This window comes from Atheta coriaria, unplaced genomic scaffold (genome assembly GCF_025399875.1).
Source record: "Atheta coriaria isolate IRGN ID8LTWV9N9 unplaced genomic scaffold, Caltech_Dcor_3.1 hic_scaffold_10_pilon, whole genome shotgun sequence".
In the NCBI taxonomy this organism is placed as follows: domain Eukaryota; kingdom Metazoa; phylum Arthropoda; class Insecta; order Coleoptera; family Staphylinidae; genus Dalotia; species Dalotia coriaria.
In genome coordinates this window covers 9,543,485-9,568,816 of record NW_027045452.1, presented here as the reverse complement: position 1 = coordinate 9,568,816, position 25,332 = coordinate 9,543,485, and the positions used below count along the sequence as shown (strand labels likewise).

The following is a 25,332-nucleotide window of genomic DNA, read 5'->3' as shown; positions in this document are numbered from 1 at the left end:
GATAGAGATTAGTCCGTAGATTAAGACGCTGCGATCAGATCTTAATTATCTCTTTTAGTTTACGAGATATTCGCATTTGAAAAAAATGGGCAAAAATTGGAAAATGTCACTTTTTATCACTTTCAGTCGCATTTTTCGACCTTTTCCTGTGGGAAATATAATTATTTTATATTTTTATCTGATAGAAAATCTTCCATTCTTTCATAATCAGCAATTTGTGGGATGCTATTGCTTTTAGTTTAAAAGATATGAATTATTGAAAATCGTGGAAAAAAAGTATCAAGCACCCCCCCTTGGCAATTTTTTCTTAAGAATGAAAATTTTATCTCTCAGATTTCCGTTTTAAGTAGCCTATCTTATAGAGAATAGTCCGTAGATTAAGACGCTGCGATCAGATCTTAATTATCTCTTTTAGTTTATGAGATATTCGCATTTGAAAAAAATGGGCAAAAATTGGAAAATGTCACTTTTTAGCACTTTCAGTCGCATTTTTCGACCTTTTCCTGTAGGAAATATAATTATTTTATATTTTTATCTGATAGAGAATCTTCCAATCTATCATAATCAGTAATTCGTTGGTTGCTATCGCTTTTAGTTTAAGAGATATGAATTATTGAAAATCGTGGAAAAAAAAGTATCAAGCACCCCCCCTTGGCAATTTTTTCTTAAGAATGAAAATTTTATCTCGCAGATTTCCGTTTTAACTAGCCTATCTTATAGAGCATAATTCGTAGATTAAGACGCTGCGATCAGATCTTAATTATCTCTTTTAGTTTACAAGATATTCGCATTTGAAAAAAATGGGCAAAAATTGGAAAATGTCACTTTTTAGCACTTTCAGTCGCATTTTTCGACCTTTTCCTGTAGGAAATATAATTATTTTATATTTTTATCTGATAGAGAATCTTCCAATCTATCATAATCAGTAATTCGTTGGTTGCTATCGCTTTTAGTTTAAGAGATATGAATTATTGAAAATCGTGGAAAAAAAGTATCAAGCACCCCCCCTTGGCAATTTTTTCTTAAGAATGAAAATTTTATCTCTTAGATTTCCGTTTTAACTAGCCTATCTTATAGAGCATAATTCGTAGATTAAGACGCTGCGATCAGATCTTAATTATCTCTTTTAGTTTACAAGATATTCGCATTTGAAAAAAATGGGCAAAAATTGGAAAATGTCACTTTTTAGCACTTTCAGTCGCATTTTTCGACCTTTTCCTGTAGGAAATATAGTCATTTTATATTTTTATCTGATAGAGAATCTTTCAATCTATCATAATCAGCAATTTGTTGGATGCTATCGCTTTTTGTTTAAGAGATATGAATTATTGAAAATCGTGGAAAACAAGTATCAAGCACCCCCCCTTGGCAAATTTTTTCTTAAGAATGAAAATTTTATCTCTCAGATTTCCGTTTTAACTGGCCTATCTTAAAGAGAATATTCCGTAGATTAAGACGCTGCGATCAGATCCTATTTATCTCTTTTAGTTTACGAGATATTTGCAATTGAAACATCAAAACATTCAATTATATCTGCATTTCATTTTATTTTCAAATAACTTAACTAAAAATTACACTTACTTCGGTTTTGGCGTTGTAGTTGTCGTTGTCGTAGTAGTACTAGTCGTCGTGGAAGTCGTCGTGGTTGTTTTGGTATATTTACTACCACCTTTCTGCACCGTCGTGATAACAATCGGCTTCTTCGTCGGCTGCTTCGGTTTGAAACTAGTTGGCTTATAACTCGGTTTAGTCTTTGCTTTCGTAACAAACGTCGGCTCCGTAGTAGCCTGCCATCCAACCGACGCCGGTTTCCCATTTCCACCGCCTCCTAACCCTGCATCACTACTCCCACTGATGGAATTAACCTCTAAAGATTCAGTTGTCTGTTGCCATGTGTGTTTCGTAGTTGACGCCCCTGGCTTACCGCTCCAATGATGCGGCTTTGTATAATGCCCAATATTGATTGTGTTGGCTTGTGCCAGCCCTCCATCCTGTGATTGTGTCTGTCGCTGTGGCGGAGGCGGCGCTGTGGCGACAGAGGGACGTGGCCGGTGATGTGGGCGCGGTCGACTAGTGGACGTGGGCCGTTTGTGGGCCTGACTAGGAGGAGTGTAGAGGATCTGCGGCCGTGGATACGTGTTGGGCGAGGTGTATGTTGAGGGGGCTTGGCCGGGGGCGGGCAGGGCGTTTGTGGAAGAGTTGTGGGCACAGCAAGAACCAAACATAAAGGAATCCACGCACATTCCGATGTGATAGCCTTCGGATTTGATGCATTCGTAGACGAACATGCAGGTGCCTTCCACGCCGTCGACGAAACACGGCTTTGGGGAGATTTGGTAACCCTGCCCACGTTGCACCGCTCCTTCAGCCTCTGATGGCCATGATGTGCACGAGAGGACTGTGCTCAGGACAACCCAAAGCATGCTTAGACCTGAAAATTTAAAATTATACTTTAAAATGTGATTTTGTTATTAAATAGATAAGATAGGGAAAAATTATTTAAATAAAAATTGTGTAGAATTTAATTGTCTATAATCGTGTTTTTAAATAAATGTTTCATCTTAAAATTTGTAGAAGTTATCAATAAAAATATAAAAAAAGCAACGTCTGAAATTTATTTGCGTTACAATTAGTTTACTTTGATTTTTCGCTTAAATTATGATTTAAATATTATAACTACGTACAAATTATTTAAACAAAAGTTTTAGAGAATTTAATTATCTTTCTAACTATGTATTAACATTGGCATTATCTTTAATACTTATTAAAATATTTTAAAAAATCTAAAAAAATAATAATATATTTTATAAAAAAACAAGATTTTTTAATGTTTAATAACTTTGTTTATAGTTATTATAAAATCATTGTTCAAAAACTATTTTTCGTCAAATTTAATTGTTATTACAGAAATATTAACATCACAATTGTATCTTATAAACTTAAAAAGTTATTAACAAAAAACTAAAATATTTCAAACTTGCCAATTCTAAACTCTTGCAATTATAAATTTTAAAGTCGTAATAACTCGTTGACATCACAACCTAAAAAAGATTATTATACATAATCTAATGCGCAATTTGATCCTCTTCCATCCAAGCTATAATTTGTCATGTTCGCCAACATATTACGTCAATTACATGCCAGTAAACTAAATAAAAGCATAGCGAGCGATTTAATGTCGAAAGCGTCGAAAGTATCGAAAAAAAAAGAATGTAGGCAACTAAGACAAGTAAGACGATGCTCATTAGCCGATGCGCGCGCGCACACACACGCGAATTGGAATTAAAATCGCAATTAGCGTCCGGCGGGCGATTCGGATCTACAAAATCGGAACAACGGCTAAACACATCAATTACGCTGCGCCGATTCAATTCGGAGACCATTTGGGTCGGCCGCACCGCACTAATTATATCATTTGACTAATTGTTACGGAGCGCGCAAGCAGCAACCGGCATAAAGAGATCACAAATTAGCGAAATGGCGGACGTAGAGTAAACACCGGCGAACCCTGAGCAAAAAATTAAAAAGCGAGCAAAACGCGTGATTTAAACTTTAAATATAGAGAATAAATTATGTAAAGTTATTTAGAATTATGGGTAGCATTATTATTTGTGGTAATATATAATTATTTGTTTATTTATATTGTATTTTACGGAGTATTATGGAAAAATCTGCATTTGTTTGGATTTTTTTGTATTTTTTGTTAATAACAAATTGTATATTGCAATTACAACAAATATTATTGCATAATATTAAAGTGCATTAAATTCTTAATCTATATTTGTTTAAATTTCTTATTTATGAATAACAGTTTTTGAGTTATGACGATTTAAAGTTGACATATTATTGATACTTCTGTATACAAAAATAAAAATTGAAAAATGCGCAGTTATTCTTTAATAACTTTTTTATTTATAAACCAAATTCAATTGTTTAAACACATTTATACAGATAATTTAATTCTCTTTTAAAAAATGTATGACTTGTGGAACAAATAGTAATTTTACCTCTATTCATTTATAAAAAAGCAAAAAATTAAAAAATTAAATCAAAAAAATTATTTCCCAACTTTAAACTGAAATAATTCCTAAACTAATCAATCTAGGAATACTTTCTAAACGCCAATCTAATCAACATTTAACGTACTTTCTTGCCGAGTATGCGCGGTGCTCTTGATCGCATTCACTAATTAGTAAATAACAAAAATTAAGTACAGCGCCGAAATTATCTCAAACAATCCGCATGCACCGCTTCAAAAAGTAGCACTGAACGCACCGGAATGGACAAATTCTCGAAATAATTAACTCGTTGCTGGCGATTGCATGTGCACCGAAGTGAGATGTAACTTTCTATCGGCGATCCGCATCTGCCGGCCGCTTGTCTGAGCAAACAGCAAACAGCAAACAAGGAAGATAAGTCATGTGCGTTTCTCAATCGGCTGCGCCTGCCTCCGCCGCACGAAATCTCATGTTGTTATGTTAAATTCGTATTTATCTTGTAATCGCGCATGTAATACGTTTAGCGTACGTATTATTACGTTTGTTACATTCACAGCAACGGAGCGCCCGGGCGAACTACTCATACATATTCATTACGCACTCAAAATTGAAATGTAAACACGCGCAAGACGATCAATATGTGTGACTAACCTCGAAAACTTTACAACGGGCATGATTGTTTAATATAACCGGTAGTAAAATAGAATTTTAGCATTTAAAACGCGTAAAATGCAAAAAAATCAAAAAATTTAATTTTTTTTGTTTAAAAGTAAACTTTAATAATTTATATCTCAAGAATAAAAAAAGATAATTACATGGTCTTTCCACTATCTAAAAGTATTACTATTAATGGTATTACTGTAATTTTTTTGTTTAAAAATACTCATAAATAAAGGAGATACAAGCATTTTAGTGAAAAGTTTAATAAAAATAAAAATAAAATTGAGACGTATTTTTTTAAAGCTAAATTTTAATAATTTATATCTCATAAACCAAAAATGATAATTACATAAATCTTCTACCATCCGAAAGAATAACTATTAAACATATTACCGTAATTTTTTTGTTTAAAAATGCTCATAAATACAGGAGGTACAAGCATTTTAGTAAAAAGTTTCATAAAAATAAAAATAAAAATAAAACTGATACTTCTTTTAGTTCGGAGTGTAATTGCTTTAATTATAATTAAATTTTCATTAAACTTAAAACCTACTGAACCAACACCTCGTGTACAAGAGGAACGTGTTGGTTGGGCTGCAATCGAAACGTTAATTTTCCTTTCCTTTTCGTTTTTCGTGCGTTTCGTGCGTCGGGCGCGCAAAAATAAAAACTCGACTTGAACCGGCGGCATGATTGACTCAGGCGTGCGTGAGGAGGCATGCTGTCTGACCTACTGGAACATTTTTTCAATAATAATTATTGCTACAAATGGCGCGGCAACAAAACGTCAACTGACCATGAAACGCATTATTAGACGATGCAATCGCATGGAACTCAACTATTTACAATTATTTACATTTTTTATTTTGGATTTTAAACATGTTAGAATTGATATTTATAATGTTTATTATATATTGTTTGATGCACAATTTAATAAGCTATCACTTACAGTTTATTTTGGTAAAATTTGATTAAAAATCAAAAAGTTATTGACAAAAAACTGTAAAAAAGCAAAAAATATATTTAAAAATATTTTTTAAAAAGTGTACTTTTTTTGTTTAACGTTTCACATACAACAAATAATACTTTTATAGGTTGTTATACATTATTAGATGAGTAATTAAATAAACTATCAGATACCGTTTTATTCATTTAAATTGAATTGAAAACTAAAAAGTTATTAACAAAAAACTGCCAAAAAACAAAAAAGTCAATTTTTACAATTTCCAACTTTAAACCGCAATATCTTATTAATAAGTTAAACAATTTCAACTTTTCTTTTACCTAAATTATACAGAATTTAATAATCTTTTAAATAATGTATGTGTTCAATAAATAAAATATAAACAATTGCGTGTAACATGCAAATAAACTCGCGTGTGTTAATAAAAACGATCAAGTCTCATTAGTGTCGAGCTAAAGCGAGGTGCTAATTGATAATTACTCGCGTGCAAATCATTTGCAAACATTATAAAATTATTAGATAAGGTTATTCAACTGTTAATAGCACGTAATATACATTTTTTCCAATTTTTTCTTTCGGAGACTTCAATGCCCAATTTTTTCCTCAAAAATTTCTACATTTTCTAAACACCGATGAAATTAAAAATAACTGACCCTATTGCAGCATTCTCGAAAATGCAGGTCAATCGTTCCTAGCGTGAAAATGCAATTTTTCGCCTCGTGCTGTGTGCATGCCTAATGCGAGAATGTTCGCGGCGAAGGCGTCGATGAAACGCGCCGAAACGTCCGGCCGGCGAAAAAGCGAATTCGCCACGGAATTTATTATTATTTTATCTCGGACACATCTTCAATGCTCAATGGCGCACATTATGGCATATAAAGCGCATTCGAAATATTCATTTGCACTCACTAGACATAAAGTACGTTTCATTTGGCTGTGGAGAGTCTGGCTACGACTTTCTAAACTTGACAAACTTTTTATTTCGTGAATATTAAGTGTTTATGTTGGATATCAAAGTGGAGCCTGGACTACAAGTGACATCAGCTGCGCGTTTATGGTCAATTTTAATGCGGAATTATGGGCAGATGATAAATGTTGGAAATGACTTGAAATGATGAATGGATGGGAAATTTAATGTACTTTCCAAAAATGTTTTGTTTGAAAGTTTTGAGTGAAAATGTCAAAAGTTATTGATGAAAATGTAGAAAAAATCAAAAATTTTGTAAAAAAAATGTTATTTGTACTTTGAACTGCAAGAATTCTTATGTAAATTAAGATTTTATTTTGATTCGACTCTAATTGTATTAAGAATTTAATTTTGTTTATAAAAATATATGATTGTTGATATTTTGAATAATATTTAAACAATTTATTAGCAAAAAACCAAAAATATTGCGTTTTATTTAATGTACTATAAAGTATAATATTTATCATTATTTAAAAACGGTATAACTTTGTAACAAATAAAGCTACAACTTTGTAATTTTGCTATTTTATGGACAATTTAATATACTTCCAGAAACCGTTTAGTTTAATTAGATTAAAGTAACTACAAAAAAGTTATAAGCAAAAGTTTAAAAATATTCCAATTTTCTTCAGAAATTACACTCCGCAACTTCAACGCAACGTAATAACTTTTTAAGAATGCAAGCTACAATAGTCGTTTTTACTGTAATTAGTTTATAATTTAATGGTTTTGAAGAAATTACATTACTTTACATAATTTATTGATCGTAACTATGATTAAATCGCATAAAACCGACAAAAACGCTGTTAAACGCAGAAAATGATTAAAATAACTGGAAATTTTCTGCTTGTTTTCATCGACAACAATTGTCTAACAAATCGGCGTCTCTGTAGCGTCTTCCGCTGCGCCTGTGGACCGCGATGGCATTGATGGCATTGTGTTTAATTGTGTTTAATTCAACGTGCGGAGCGCGCGGCAATTTAATTGTTGTGTGCTACCATTACGGCGGCGCGCCGTCGCCATCGTCGGCAATATCAATTTGATAAATATTGGGTTAATGGATTTCCTATCTAATTGCAATTGTTATTGAGGTTTCGAGAACTTATCATAATCATAATAAAACGCGACGCACCGCTCCTAGATGTGTGTACGCGATGCGAGCGCAGAAAAAATTTCGTCTCGCGATGATGAAGGAGATTCACGATGAGGAATACACTCGGCCTGTGTGAGAGCAAGCATGTGACGTGGAATGAAAGAGTTTTAATCGCTTTTTGCGCTTGATGAATCGGCGATGAATGCGAAACCACCGTACGACGTTACAAATTTGAATTATATTGAACTAATTTTTACCGAGGGGGAATTTTATTTGCAATTTTTTTATATTTTTGCTTGTAACTTTTTTGTTAAACATTCAAATTTAACCAAATAAAGGTCATATTAAAGTACGTTAAATATACTATCTGTTAACGAGAGCACAGAATTGTAGTTTATATATTTATTAATTTATCACGTTTTGAAGTTTAAACAAAATGTTTTTCCAGAAAAATTAAAATTTTGTGTTTTTTCAAGTTTTTTTGGTTGTAATCATATGAAATGTTATAATAAATAAATGTTGTTATATGTTTCCTTAAAGTGCCATAAATTGTTTATAATAATCACTTTAAATCATGTAAATATCAATAATTTTACAAAAGTTATGACATTTTAAAATTAAAACTAACATTTTTAGACTTTTCGAAATTAAATTTTGAAAACTTTCATATTTTTGTTTATAACTTTTGTAATAATAATCGAAAACTTTCAAACAAAATATTTTCTAAAACTACATTAAATTTACTACAAATACCACCTTTAAAACTATTAATTATCTTGATAATTCACCTCGAAATTAATAAATAAAACCAACACTCAGTAATTACTGTCCATTAAAAAATAATCTAATTATAATAAAATTATTAATAATTCCTCTCTGCCATATAAAAAAACAAATTCAAATTTGATTTCTAGGCGTAGCCTTATCGCTGGAAGGCAAATCGTGCAAAAATGTGACATTCTAATTTAAATTCGCGGCGATTTCGGGCGAGGTGTCGCTCATTCGCTCGGTTTCAAAATTGGAGCTTTCGTTGAGTCGTCACCGCGCAACGAATTCGAGGCGTGTGTGAATACGGATGAATGAATCCCAACGTGTACACTGATCATTGAATAAATTATCATTTTAATCAGTCTCATGGGTATCATACTCGTACACGAATGTGATAAATACGAAAAGACAGCAGCGAGGCATTCGTGATCAACGAATTTGTACCGCTGCGCATTGATTGGCAAATAAAATAGAATATAAAGATAACAGAATGTGAAGCAGGAGAAGAGAAAAATAATTGAATTTCGGGAAGATTTATCATGATAGCCGACGCTAATCGTGCGTGGTTAATGCCTGCTTAACATATCACATGAAAAAATGTGATACAGTTTGAGTTTTTTAATGAAAAATTATGCAGAAGTGGATTTATTCATAATTTTTATTAATATTAACAATAATTCATTTTTTTATTTTTTTTAAAGTAAAATATTAATTATTTTGATTTTAATTCACAAAAAAAATTAAAAAAATTGTTTTTTTAACACAAAATAATTTTTATAAATTAGTACAGCCCTGGAATTTTAATTATTTAGGTGTTTTTGTGCGTGTTTTTTGTGTTTTAATTAAACCCACGCATCGTTTATTAAAATTTATCTCCAGTCGTCGAAATAAATTAAATTTACATAACTAATTAGCTTCATAATTATATTTCCTTATAAAATGTTAATGATTAACATTTTTTAGTTATCAGACATATTAATTATACTGATAAGAATGTCGATAAAGGTATAAATATTAATATTCAACACCTTTTCTTGTTTTGTGCTACTAATAATTGATTTGTTCAATCTTTTTGGTGACTTTATGCTCGACGGGAAACTTGATAAAACATCAATTATCTCGGTTTTCTGTTATCGAATTTTATTGAAATTTTGCAACAGTATTTCTAGTAATATTTCTAATCAATAATATAAATTTTATGTTGATATCCTTCTTAGTCTCAGAGTTATTCGTAGCTAAAGTTGAGCAAAAAAATTAAATTCATAATATGTTTAAATTTTCGATAATTTTAAATTTCTTGGCTTTGGCTTATCAAATTTTCTTGAAGTTACGTTATGATATTCTTAGTAATATTGTTAATATGTGTTATAAATTTCAAGTTGATATCTTTGTTAGTTTCTGAGTTATTCACGATTAAACTTCCGTAATAAATTAACAGTTTGCTTTTTTCAATTTTTTCTCCAAATTAATGTCCAATTCGGTAAAAATTTGTCCAAATCTGATGGATTTACGATGTTAGTGCGTCGATAATTCGTTAAATTCCGAAATTCGCTCGTCGCGAACAAAGTCGAAAAAAACGAGCGTAATCTATGTGGGAATTGCCGTCATACGGCGAGATGCCGGCGTTTTCTAGGCCGCGTTTTATTTCACAAAACTGTCTAAAGACCCAAAGATTGCCCGCCGAGCGCGGCTAAACGGCAAGACGCACCAAACTAAAACTAATCCGATTTATTCCGAACTACTTCCAGCAGCCGAAATGAAAAAGCGAATGCGATTAATTCGTATCGGGCATTCTTTGCATTTTTATTTTGGAATATGCATAGGAATAGAAATATTTGTTGGTCGCAATATTAATTTATTTAACTGTAAAGTTTAAAAATTTATTTTTTAGACTTTTGAGTGATTCTAAGAAGCGGGAAACCCGCAGAAAATATTAATTATTTTTAATTCCACAGGCAAAAATTAGTTGAAATAAGTTGATTATTATAGGCAAACATATTTTACATGTAATAGTAAAAAATTTGAGTTGATAACATAAATAGTTATTGAGTTATTCAAATTTGAAAAATAGAAAAATTAGAAAAAATTGGAATTACGAGATATCTTTAACAAATATTAATTATTCCTTAATTTATTAATAAAAATGATAAAAATAAAGTTAATTATTATAGCCAATTAAATTTTACATCTAACAGTAAAAGATTTAGTGTCTTATCATAAATATTTTTTGAGTTATTCAAGTTTAAAACTTCAAAAAGCCAAAAAAACTCGCAAAAACTGCAAATAACGAGTAACCGACAAAAAAAGTTAATTAATTATTATTCCATAGAGGTAATTAATTCAAATGAAGTAAATTCTTATAAATAAATATATTCTACATCTTATTATTAAAATTTCAAGTTGATATCAATAATAGTTTTTAAGTTATTCCACTTTTTATCATCGAAAACCCGAAAAAATCCATAATTTCTTCATTTACAGTTTTAACTTATCTAAAAATGAAAAAAAAAATCTTCCAAATGACAAATAATTATTGACAAATAACTATTGACATAATTATCAGCATACAAACGAAGCTCCTTAACGAAAAATGTGTTTTAAACGTTCGTATGACGTTCGCGTGATCCACTGGCGTTCTGTTGTTTTTGTGACCGTGATTGTTACATCCTGTTATAAAGTAATTATGAAAATTGCGCTCCAAACATGGCGATCATCAAGTACTTCCAAAATAAGTCCGTCATAATCACCACCGACTAACTAGCAACTGTCAAAATACATTTAAGTGGACGATGGAGACGAAAGCTGCACTCGTGCAATTATCTTCGTCATTAAATTTCATACGGCAAAAATTCGCCATAAAATTTTACTGTTTATTAATAATATTAAGTGTTTTAACAAAAAAGACATAAAATGGCGATTTTTTTTAGCAAATTTGTGATAAATTCTCAGATTTTGTTAATTTTTTGCATTTTTTATTATTAACTGTTATGAAACTTAATGTTGTTATATATCATCTTAAAGTGCAATAAACTGTTTATAACAATTACTTAAAATCATGTAAATAACTGTAATTTTGCAAAAGTTATGGCGTTTTAAAGTAAAAAGTAACGTTTTGTTTGATTTTTTGAAAATTTATCTTGAAAACTCTTATATTTTTGCTTATAACTTTTATAATTTTTATTCAAATACTTTAAACAAATTATTTTCGAAAAGTTAATTAAATTTGCTATTGACGTCAACTTTAAAAACATTATTTACTAATTTATTTCAACTAGAAATCAATAAATAAACAAACTGGTGACTCTAAAGCCGATTAAAAAACAAACCCAAAGTTTATATTTATTTCTCTCCGTTCTTTTTAAACAATTAATACAAAAACTTCCAAATATATTTCTAAGAATATTTTATACGTTTCATAAAATTTCCATGTAAAAATATGAAGTATATCGTTGATTACATTTTAAGAACTATTTTCCATGCTAAAAACGTCTCTAATTTAAGCTTTATGATTGCAACGTGCCTAAAAGTATAAACAGTGTTGAAAAACGTTTAATATTTAAATGCGGGCATGCAGCTCGTAAAACGCGTGCGCGCGCGATAGTAAATCCATCTAAATGTCTCTAAACGTTTGTAAATGTTTAGAAATGTTTATGTGGAGCTGTAAAACGTCCTCACGTGTGTGTTACATATTTTCTTGTATGCCGCTGCGGCAGCGATGGAAATTTCGGTCAGGATTACAGATGCAAGCGATAAATGGAGACCCGTACCAAATGATTATTATTATACGCTTAATTGCGATTTAATTATGTTAAAGAGCCACTATTAGAACAGATGTATATTAAGTCATTAAATATGTTACAAAAAATCAGGAAAAACATGGAAATAAACAAAAAATTTTAATTATTTAAACAAATTATAAATAATTAGATATTTCTTAATATAATGGTAAAAAAATTATTAATATCTAACGGTTAGTTTTTGAGATATTTTGATTTAAAGTTTTTTCAATTTTTTTTGGTGACTCTAAGGTCGATCAAGCGACAAACCCAGATAAAAATCAAAATATCTCCAAAAGTAAAGGTGACAGCACTATCAAATTTTCGGTATATATTCTACATAATATTGTTAACCTACGGTTAAAATGTCATTCCAATATCTTTATTACTTCATGACAAATTAACGTTTTTTAAACTTTTAAATTTATTGTCTACATCGCTAATTATTTAATTAATTACAGGAAACTTTGCCATAAAGATTTCCTGTTTTGACAAACGGAACAATTTGGAACTCATTTAAAGACGTTTAAAGCTCTCAGAGTTAATTAACATTTGTTTATCACATGTTCCTTTCATTAATTCCGCATTAATTTGCATACGAACAGAATTATAACCTCGATTCCTTGATATTTTCTTAATTAAATTATCGCTTACTTTCTTCGCAATTTCTGCCTTCTTCATTTCTTCCTCTATTAATTGATTATTGTTCCGTCTTGTTGTTGTATGTTGTTGGTGTTGTTTCTGCGTGTTGAAACAATGTTTGACAACGTTCGGGAATTTTTCCACAATCTGTTTTTATTTATGTTTTGTGCACGGCGAGGAGTTTCTCTCCATTGTATTATTAAGTTATTAAGTTGATTATTATTCTTGCAACACGCAAGAGCATTGCATTATCGATCAAACGCGATGCGGACGTGTTAATTAGTCATGAAATCCGAGCGCCAAATAAAAATAAAAACTTTAAATGAGAAAAATATTATTTTAGTGTTTTGAAGACGTTAGAATTGTTTGATTAATTTGAAATTTTACACATAGATAAACAATTTTATAAAGCATCTTTGACCAAAATTATAAGTTGTTATCTATAATGATACCTGAGATAATTAATGTTTTGTGTAGATTAGTTGTGTAACGGCTTTAGTGTCACCAAAAAACACCAAAATCCCAAAATTTTTTGCATATAACTCAAAAACCGACAAAGATATTGCAACAAAATTTTGCATATAGTTTTGTAATAACATTATGCATCATCCACTAAAATTTCAAGAATGTATCACTTATGAAATCTGGGATAATTAATGTTTTTGCTGGGTTAGTTGTGTATCGGCCTTAGAGTCACTAAAATCCAAACATTTTTACTTATAACTCAGAAACTAGCAAAGATTGAATCATAAAACTTATAAAACACATAAATAATTCTTTTATAATCAATTTTTTACTATTTTTCTCAAATTTTAATGATTAGAAATCAATTAAAACGAGTTTTTTTGTTTTTTGAACTTAATTAATATTTTTTATCCCAAAGCACTCGTCTGCCACCTGTAACTTGTGCTTAATTTCTGTTTTATGTTTTGTTTCATCTTCATCTTTGTATATTTCGGAAGACAGGTGTGCGAACCGTACAATTTGGAAGTGAAATTTTGCAATCTGCAAATTATACGCCGCCAAACAGCGGGGCGCAGCTAAAAATTCTTTCAATTCAACTTTTCTTTCTGTTTTTAGCAATTTATTTGCAAATAAATTCATAAATATTTAAGATTTTTACCAAAAACAACTTAAAATTAAATTTTTACAACTTTTACTTGTTAAGCTTTAGAGCAGAGTTGTTATTGGAACATAAATCATGCTGTATCTTGTCTGATCTGGCGTGAGTATTGCTCAATATCGACTGGAGTGCACAAGAATCGAAAGGCAATGAAAATAAGACAATAAATAAGACCGCACGAGGCAAGCTTCGAACTTGAACTTGAACCTTGACTCCACACAACAACCATTCAACCATATTTCAAGCGGGAGGATGAGGGAAAGTAAAATTTAACTTTTGGAAGCAATAAAACAAGAAGTAATCGTTGGATGACCTTGAAATTTATACTCAACATTACTTATACTTATCTTAACATCCTGTAAAAATTTCAATTAATTTTGTTGAATAATGTCTGAGATATTTAATAATTTATAAGGGTTCGTCGCCTAGTCGACCATAAAGTCACTTTTTGATTTTTAAATTTTATTTTTCATTTTATTTGCAGTAGAAATTGTGAAAACTGTAATTTTTCTTCTTGAAGTTTTCTCAGCATGAAACTGTCATTCGCCATAATTACCACTCTTATCTTTATGACACCGACTCGCGAAACTTGTTTATAGCCCGATGGGCAATTGTCGTTTGTCCATCCAGCAGTGAGTGATTTCCAATTGATTTCGAGATGAGTGAAAATCCCGCTGCTGGGCCGGCAAAAAATCAGGTCAAACACGCAGCACGCATTACAAGCCTCGAATTGTTTTCTCTGCTGCATCGTTGTCGAGTGAAGAAAAAAAAAACACACAACGCACACACAACATTTTCAATAATTCAATTCGAGCGCTACGGAGGAGCGTGTGAAACGTGGAAAACCGGCATTAATTGTCGATTTTTACCAAAATAAGAATGCGGCTGGCGTGCGCGCAGATTTCACAACGTGTTTTCTTTTAATCGAGAAAAGAAATCAAAGAAATCGAATTACTAGATTTCGATTTAGGTAGAAAACCAACTTCCGCTTTAGAAAAAAATCTAAATTTAAGTTTAGAGCTGAATAACTTTTAAACTAATAAAGTAATAAGGTTCAAATTAATAAGGAATATTTACTGACTAACTATAATTATATTTTGAAAATTTGGTTGCGATAAAATGATTATAAATAATTAATTTTAATTTTTTAAGAAATAAAAACAAACTAATTTTATCGCTGCGATAAAATATCTTTAACCTAACTTTAAAGCTGAATATCTTTGTTATTTTGATAGATATCTTAACAAAACTCACAGGAGAGATTGTCAGGACAATAAGTAATAATTTTCTAAAGTAATAATATAATAAATTTAATATAAAAAGCTCTAAAATCAAGTTTAACAAAAAAAAAATCATATAATTCATACAATTATGATTTAACTTTGTTATAATAACAATAAATAAAAAGAAATCCCAACAAGGAAATGTCATAACACTCATAACACATGAATTAATATAAATAATGAAAATAATAAAAGAAATTGGCGTGATTTACCAGCGTTTGTTTGCTCGCTACGGCTTTTTGTGTTTTTATGCGCGCTTTTTGTGTGGATCTCTTTGGTCGGTGGTTTTCTGCGCGCAATTTAACGGTAACCCGATACATTTCGGCCATTTAAATCCGCCGCAGCAGTCGTTACGCGCCGGTCGACGCCAACGACGCGCGACCGATGAAGACGGTATCGAATTTTGCTCTCGTACTCTCGTTGCACACATTAACCGCTGATTATCGGCCGAAAATTTCCATTTTAATTGCGCGCGCCCGGCGACGCGCTAACAGCGCTAACAGTAATCCCGCGAGCAGGGTAATTAATTCGATGGAACGTGTGAGAATAATTTAATTGCGAAGAAGATTAAACAGAAAAAAAACAATTTTTAACTTTCATGACAAATTACTCGGGAAGTATTAATCAGATTAGGATGAAATTTTAGATTAATGATTATTAGTTATCTGCTTAGCTATGTATGCAATTTCAGAGTAATTGGGTTATTAGAAGTTAAGATATTTTGATTTAATTAATAAAAATCCAGAGAATTCAATGCGTGGATTGAATTTTTATAGGTCTTGTAAATTTAAAGTCAAATATCTTTGTTGTTACCTTATAAAATTTAACAAAATATGAGAATTATATTGATCAATAACGGTAATTTAATTTTCCAAAATTTTATCAAATTGTCTTATCAATTAGCCGAATAATTAGCAAAAAACTAAAATAAGTCATTTTTTTACCAAAAAAATATTTTCCCAAATTTAACCTCAAATATCTCTCTAACCACTTCACCAATCTAAACCAAATTCTCAAAATATATAAACAATCTATATATAAATCCATGTACCAAATTTCATTGTAATAAAATAATAACAAGTTACTTTTTCAAGCAAAAAACTTTTCCTATTCATGTCAGTACACAAGAAACATGTTTTAATAATCACGCCAATAATTAAAACATTCTATCTGTACTTTAGGCCAATATTCCTCGAGTTTTACGAGCGTTTGTTTTTACGAGCGTCTTCTGTCGTTGGCAGACACACACGCTGAAGAAGCAGCGCTTTTCACGAGTGATCGCTCATGCGCGACGGTTTTCCGTGCGCTTTTCGCCCGTTCTTTACATTCTATTAGCGGCCATCAATTATGTTTATCGCGGTGCGTCTTCGTATCATTATACCGAGGAGTGCGCCGAGCAAATAGTAATTATCGACACACAAACCGAGCCTGACAACGAGCGCAAGAAAGTAGGAGTGGTCGGCCGCTCGTATAATTTAGTTATTTGCAAGTTGCGACAATCTACAATTAATACATCTGTGGTCGATAATTTACAGTTTTATGTTTTCTGATACAAAATGCTTAATAACTCGGCGTGAAATCAAGATAACGTCTTGAAACTTTAGGAGATTAAAGAAGAGTTATTGTTTTATATGTGTACAAAGTTTTGTTGAGATTTATTAATTAGTTTAAGAGTTATTTAGATTTTTGTAGAAAAAAGTAAAAAATTTGAAAAAATAGTAAATGTCAAGTAAATTGTTAATAACTTTTGTGTTTGTTGATCAAATTTGATGAAATTTACAAGATTTATGCAAAATGTTACTGTTAATCAGATACCAAAATATTTATAGCACATACCTAGTGGAACATACATTTTTCGTCATATTTTTACATTAAAACATAAAATAATTAAAACTTTCAACAATAAAACGTAAATAAAACAAAAACCGTTCGTTTTATCAGCACTAAATTTGGCTATTAACTAAACACGTTATATGCGAGCGCACGTGCAGAATTTCACGTGATTCCCAGCAGGATCTCGTGAGTAATCGCCGTTTGAATGTGGGTTAGTCGTCAAATCTGATAGCCATGCACGCGAAAGATATCTTTATCGCAAAACTGCTAATTCGCCATGCAATTTCTTAATATTTCCGTGCATGCACGTCATCATTCTGTTGTCAAGCCGGCAATTTGCGGATACTTTGAGCTCTTTATGTGCATTTTTCTCTGCTGGCTGTCGTGCGCAATTGTTTTCACTTTGCGTTTTGACATGTCGCCGGCGGCCGGTTACACTTTTGTAAGCTAAAACAATGCGTTTCCTCGCAATTTCACGGCGGCCACGTGAAGAAGAAACGATTGCGTGAACGAATTTTAATATCCATTGTTGTTACGTCGCGTGTCAACACCCCACACACACGGCCAGGACACGAAGACGACGGCGATGTCGCGCCGAAGAGAAGTTTTACTTTCTCCGCACTTAAAAACGTATTAATCGTGTGTGTGCGCCCACTTTTTGAATAATGTTCGATGGGTTGTGCATGCGAGGCGGTGTCATGTTAAAAATTAAAGATATTCATGTGTCATGACGCGGGAATTATGGTTTGACAGGACCTCAGAAGAAATAAAACAATAGATTTTATTGAAGCGAGAAGAAGCTCAAAAAACCTTAGTAAACGTTTATTAAAACGGCTCAAACTTTCTGTAGAGCTTAAGAGAAGTCCTGGCAATAATTTTGTCAAATTTTGTTAAAATATACCAAGTGGATCAAAAGTTATTCAGTAATTAAGTACAAAAAACACATTTTTATTGATTTTTATAGCTTTTTTCATTTAAAAAAATTAAATTGTTAATAACTTTTTTGTTTTCAATTCAAATAAGTTGAAATTTTGCACAAATGTTAAAAATGTTATTGTTTATATTACATAAAAATTTGGTTAAATTATACCAAGTGAATCACAAGATATTTAGTAATTTTTAACAAAAAACATGATTTTCTGTTTTTTGTTTTAAAATGTTAATAACTTTTTTGTTTTTAATCCAAATATGTCAGAATTTTGTAAAAATATGAACAATTATAGTATTTACATTACCACAAAATTTGGTTTAAGAATACCAAGTGGATCATTTAAAAATCAGTCATTTTCTAAGAAAACTATAAAATTCCATATTTTATTATATAAACCTGATTAAGTCGGTTATTCCACGTATGAAAATCTAAATCCCCGACGCATTAGATGCGTAATTAATACGTTAAGTGCCCGAGCAATTACCATACGCGACCGCGCGCGTCGTCCGCCATTAGCATAATAAATTACGCTGCGTTTTTCCTCTCATCTCGATATCGCCGATTACCCGTGATTACAAACTTCCTCGCCGGCGAGTTTTCACTTTTTCTCGCGCGGCGCGCCAGCAAATAAAAGAATCGACAATGCGCACTCGGATTGAGCATTGAAATTGTCTTTCTGGAAAAGTGTCTTCAGCCGGCGAAGAATGCAGGCGGACGCGATTGTGTGCGTTAATGTCGAGCGGCGCAGGTTGAGCGCAGGAACGCGACGCTATCGAAAGTGAAATTGTCCTTCAACTCGGCGCGCGCCCAAAGTGCTTTGACTCCGAGAGCCGCGCGCGCGAGCCGCTGAGGACGCCCGGCGATCGAGTTGCGACTGCAGAACGGCAAACAGGCGCAGAGATCCACTTAATCGCGGCGGTGCGCGCACCCACGCGCGGCGCATTAACGCGCCCACGGCGCACACCTTGCATCGGTAGCCTAAGTGACTAATCTACTGATACTTAACGCATTAAGCAAATCAAGAACAAGTTTTTTACGTTTTTTTAAGAAAAAATAGATTTCTTATAATCACAGATAAATAAAATTTTTATCACTGATAAAAAAGGATATTATCTATATTTCTGCAAAATTTGGTAAAGATTCGATTGGTTGTTCAAAAGTTATTATAAATTTTCATTGGGTTACTGTCTTATTTTCCGACGCATTGAACTCTCCAATGTTTTTTTATAAAAAATCACCAAAAAATATAATTTCCCTTTGAGATATCCAAACCAAATTTACACACATTAAAGTCAATTAACCATTTATTACTTCCACCAAATTTTGTAATAATATCTTTATTTGTTTATAAGATATTTAAGCTTAAAGTTGAACGTTTAAAATAAACATAAAATTCTTCTATTTTTTGCATTTTCATGGTTTGAAAGTAAATGATTACATTATCCACTAGTTAAAATGTAGATTCTTCGAGAGTGAATGATCTTTCAACGCGTGTGTAATGCGTTAAGCGATTAATCAACGTTTAACGCGCAACATTCAGGAAGGAAAATACGCAAATCGCGGCGCGCCACACCCGCTGCGAGCGGGTCAACCTACACGATGTTGGGGCCAGCGATTCATTCAACAGTTTCGAATAATGCCATTTCCTGAGCGCAATGAGCGTCTTTCAATATTAATGTAGTGCAATTTATCATTCAATAGAAGAAAGTTTCAAAAAATGCAAAAAATGTGATTTTTTTATTTAAGAGACGAAAAATATATGAAGGACTAGAGTAAAATGGACCAAATTATTAAAAAGGACATTGTTAAAGTTTGTGCTAAGTTTGAAAAAAATTCATTAATTATTTAAAAAGTTATTTGAGTTTAAATTTAAATGTCAAAAATTTTGATATGAAAATGTTAATTTTTAGTTTTTTGCAAAAAAATTGTTTATAAAATTATTTAAACTAAATAATATTTTACAATATGATAAACAATTAGTTTATTTATACATGTTGAAAATTTCAGGACATTCCGTCCAAGGACAACGCAGTAAATCGCACCAGAAGTTCACCTCCTAATCGCGCATCGGTTTCACTCGATTGCACCGTGTTGGAAACCATTTTACGCGTGTTACTGCATGCGCATGCAGATAATACACTCTCGGAGGACGAAGTCTGGTAAACAACTGGCGTAATGGCCGCTCGCCGCGCGCGTAATGGCGATGATTGACGAGATACGCGCTGCGCAGCGATAATCGTTGCGCACGTCGCCGAGACGTAATTTGATCTTTTCCGCGCTTTTCCAGACGCCGAAGAAGAGGCAACAGCGGCATTACCGGTGGCACTTGCGGCAGGATGTGTGCGCGTGCGACTATTTAATTTCCAATTAAAGCACGCGCGCGCGCAGAATCACGCATAATGAGTGATTAAAATTAATGCGGATGCTGCGACGCACTCTGCGTCGCATGAATTATGAACGTCGTTATGCGTACTTTCCGGTTTTGCGACGAAAACGGCTGCGGTAATTATTTTAAGACGCTGCGGACAAACAGCAGAGCAGATTTTATCAAAACGTGAAGTTTAATAGTGAATAACTCGGAGAGTTTTTGAAATATCATCATGAAATTTTGTAAGTACCTTTGTTGGTTTATTAGATTTATTGTGGTAAAATATTATTTAAAAATATTTGTTATAAATAATATTTTTTTAATAAAATATAAAATAATTCAGAAATTCTGGTGACTTCAATGCTTCCACATAGTTTTTCTTTAATAACTCTTAAAATAATCATCAGAAATTGATAAAATTTGACACACGTATTAACATTGACATTTGTTATCACTTCTAAAAATACCAAGTTGTTATCACATGTTTAACTATCATTTTTATCTATTTAAAACACAAAAACACAAAAAATTATAATTTTTCCACAAAAAAACGTTAATTACTCTTTGAAATAATTAACAAAATTAATTAACCATTACATTTTTTAATAGACAATATATTAATAATAATTAATCTGAAATTTGATCAAATTCCATCCGTAAATCTCCGAGTTATAAGCAACTTTCACAACTCTTACTCCATAAATCCATTACCAAATCAATAAATCTCCGCGTAAAATATTTAATTACAAGTCCAAACATGTTAATTCAATTAAGTTTTTAGCAGCTGATTAATATGCGTGCGCAAAGTTCATTAAATCGCCATCAAGCGGCCGATTAATTGTTTTTTTCTTTCGCTCACTGCGAATTTATTAACACTTTTTTCTTCAAACACCTTTTAAACCTCTTTGACTCAGGCAGAAGAAGCCAGAAAAAAACGGTGTGTTAATAATCGGCTCATTAATCAATCACGCGGTTGGTTCGCGGATTCGCAGCTGTGTCGGGCGTAAAACTGAAGAGTCAATAGGCGAAGAAGTTGAGGAACAAACCACAAACGCAAAAAATACGAAAAATAAACCAGACGCTGAAGATTTTAATGGGCTTGTTGATCTTGTTGATATGTGTCTTGTCTGATCGCCAATTTCGCCATTAATTACTGTTAATTAACAAAAGAAGAAGAATTTTTTGCTTTTTTTAATTAGAAATTAATCGATGGAGATTTTGGTGATATTTTTCCGTTATATATTAAATATTTGTTGAATTATTTGAAGGAAATATTGTTTAATTAATTAGTTGTGTTGTTCATCAATCAATATTTAATTTAAATTGATAATTTTGTAAATTTTCAATTAACATTCCCTTTCGATGTTCTTCTTTATTGCGCGATGAGCGTTTACCACGCATCCCGCATGTTTTCTTCGGCGGGTACATCCTCTCCATCAACATCTATCCTAATCACATCCGCGTCTTATCTTGGAATAATTTACATTTGCAATGAATCGCATTTTCTGTCGTGTTTTCATTAAATTACATTGCATTAAATTTTCCTTTAAAAAAAAAACTTTTGGTTTTATTTTTGCAAATATTTCATTTATTTATCAACCGATTATCATGAAATTTTGGAAACATACTTTTAATTAATTTCTTAATAAAATACACTTTATTTGATTAAAATATGTTAATTAGTTTTTGCGTAATTCGTGATTAAAATTGATTAAAAATTAATTTTTTGTCCAAAAATTGATTTTTGATATATTTTATCAAATTTCTCACTCTATTCTTATCCAATTTTTATAAAAATCACAAATGTTATAAACAATTAACCATTAATTATTTTAAAATTTGTTTGATCAAATTTCCTCCATTAGTTTAGCCGTAATTTACCTCCAAACTTTATTTTTCCTTGTCAAAGCATAAAGAGACGTAACAACGTAATAAAAACGCATCGCGTAGTCTTCGGGATTCGCCACGTCAAATCGGTTCTCTTGCGGAATCGAAATGGCTTTATGAAAGTGAAAAGCGTGCGCGCACACAGACAAACGGCGCCGCTGCTGCGTCTAATAATAATCGAGTTCACTGCTACCTCTTTATACCGTTGGACAAGCCATCCGCGCAACCACCAGCCGGCCGCGCGCCGAAGGAAAACGAAGAAAAGAACCAACGGCAAATTAAGATTAAACACTTGTTTGAACGCGCGGCGCTAATTCCGTGAAATTAACGAATTCAGTAATTAACACAAACTGTACATGCTTAACACGCTTAACAGTAACAGAAGCATCAACGGCCGCCGCATTATTACACGCTTATCATCGTGAGGATTAATTTTGTTGTTTTAATATTAAACTTTTACTTCCTATCGATTATCTTGGCTGATTTTTATGAAAAACAATAAAAATTTTAAATCAAAATAAAGTTGGAAGTTGAGCAGTGAATAACTCTAATAATAATTTAGGCAAATAAACAAATCAAAAACTATTTTAAAGTATAACTAATTGTTAATCATTGTTCAAAATATTGTTTAAATATTTTAATTGTTTATAATTTTTACAAATTTTTAAAATTTTTATGTACAAAAAATTCTAAGAAATAAAAACCTTAATTTTAATTGCCAATAAATCAGTAATTAACAATCCGATAATAAAAATCTAAAAACAAATTTATTCTACAACTCTTTTCGAATATTTTTGCAAATTTTTAAGACCATACACTAAAAATTACAGATTTTATTGGAGAAATTCAAATAAATTGAAAGTGGTTTCTCGTTGCTTGAGAAAACAAACCAGGAAATGCGTGTTTTAAGCTTTTAGCAACGCAAAAAAAACTTTCGAACCAAATAGGCACATAAATCATAAAAATGCGAACGCGATTTAATCCTTGATCTTCATAAAGCACACTTTAAAAACAATAAAATTTCATTACCCCGAGCGCTTTCTAATCGAATCAATTAATCTATAAATTCATTGGCGATTTTATTGAGCTGTCGATTCAATAAACTCACTACAACGCAAATAAAAAAGAAATCAAACATAAAATGTACCTGAAGGCCATTTGAATTTCTTTTAATTTTAATAATTTTACCAGAAATTTTAAAAATTATAAAAAATTTAAAAAAATTAATCTGGCATTAAAATCACCAAACTTTAAGGGTGAATAACTCCGAAATTAATAAAGATATTAACAATTTTTAAATATATTATAAAAATATAGTTATTTGACAATAGACTAATGAAAAATTTAATAATTTATCTTTATTAATTTAAAAGTTATTAACAATTTAAATTTGAAAAAAATTTATTGTGCATTAAAATTACCAAACTTTAAGGGTGAATAATTCAGAAATTAATAAAGATATTAACAATTTTTAAATAGATTATAAAAACATAGTTATTTTACAATAAACGACTAAAAATTGAATTAATTATCTTTATTAATTCAAAAGTTATTATCAATTTAAATTTAAAAAAAATTACTTGTGCAATAAAATTACCAAATTTTAAAAGTGAATAAATAATAAACTAATAAAGATATTAACAATCAGTAAACAAATTATAAAAATATAAGTTTTAGCAATAAATTAGTAAAAAATTGAGTTGCCTATCTTTATTAGCTTAAAAGATATAAACAATTTAAATTTTACCGTTTTAACCTAAAGTTAGCAAATTAATTTACGTATTTTACATGTTTGGGTGCAAATACCACCTGAACTAATAAAGTTATTAACTTTTTCGCAACGAAAACGTAAATCTAAAGTAATTGTTAACAACTGTGGCGAATTTCACTGACTGCCTAGCTGTTGTTCACGAATAATGAGGACTTTAAGTAGATGCAACATTTCGGGTGTTTTTCGCTGCACATCTTGCGAAAGCAATTAATTTCCGCGCGGTGCTTTAACGACGCATATTTCGCAGCGCTCCAAACTTACCCATTTGAAAGTAACGCGCGCTCGTTAATTACTAAACGTTTGAATGCGCGCCGGCGAAAAGGAAGACCAAGACGAAGACTTCTTCGGCACGGCACACTCGGATGCGTTGCTAATTAATTCCATTCGATTGTCAGCGATCGATGCACAGAATTTTCATCACACAAGAAACTTTTCAACGTGAAACTAATCTACGTAAAATTTATTTCCGGAATTTTTTATTTTTTTGCTTTTTAATTAATAATTTGTGTTGAAATATTTAATTTTCTTGATGAAACTTTTGAACTTGAGAAATTTCATCGTTGACATTTTTTTTTTCACTTTTCACTTTTTTCGTTGCCGTCACACGCGTGTGTTCCTCGGGAGCGCTTCGCGTTGAAGCCGGCTCGCGAGTTGGCTACCGACTGAGAGCGAGCTGCGGCTGGTGGCCCGCCGCGGCGTCTTCTTCTGCGTCGACGATGGCCTGTGCTGCCATGGGCATGGCACACATACGCAGCGCTCGCGCCCGCAGACAAGTGGGTCACTCTCTCCCAGACACCCCAGTGCACTATCTGCAATCTGCACGAGGACAAATTGCATGCGACGGTTCAAAATTTCGTCATTGGAAGAAATTCGCCGAAAAAGGTAAGAAAAATGTTGAAATTTAAAGAAAAAGAGCATATATAGTAAAGATAATTAAACTATCTATTAATTAACATCATAAAAAGTGTCATTTTATTTTATTAATTAAGTTTTTTTGGCAATTAAAGTTGATTTTTCAATTTAAAGAAAAATGTTTGCAAAAAATTATAAAATTGCTTGTAACACCCAGTATACTAATCATAATTAAATAAAATTTGGCATGTATATTAACAATTAGATATATTTTCATATTCCGTTTAGAAAATGTTTTTATCCTTATTAGTTCAGGCGTTATCCTGTTTCAAAATTTGGAGACTTCAATGCGTGTCATTCCAAATTCAAAAATTTAATTACCAATAACTAAATTCATCATAACTCGTAAACTACAC

The 25,332-nt window shown here is 31.5% G+C and overlaps 1 protein-coding gene across 1 annotated transcript in view; it reads right to left on the bottom strand.

Annotated features, from left to right (window-relative positions):
* Sb (serine proteinase stubble) overlaps positions 1-24,712 on the bottom strand; it is a 29,293-nt gene extending 4,581 nt beyond the window's left edge. The window contains exons 1-2 of the mRNA XM_065314438.1: positions 24,326-24,712; positions 1,582-2,431 (exon numbers count right to left, since the gene is read on the bottom strand). Coding sequence (XP_065170510.1) covers positions 1,582-2,431; positions 24,326-24,329 — 854 coding nt within the window. The 5' untranslated portion in view covers positions 24,330-24,712. The remainder of the gene's footprint in view (positions 1-1,581; positions 2,432-24,325) is intronic.
* Positions 24,713-25,332: the final 620 nt, after the last annotated feature.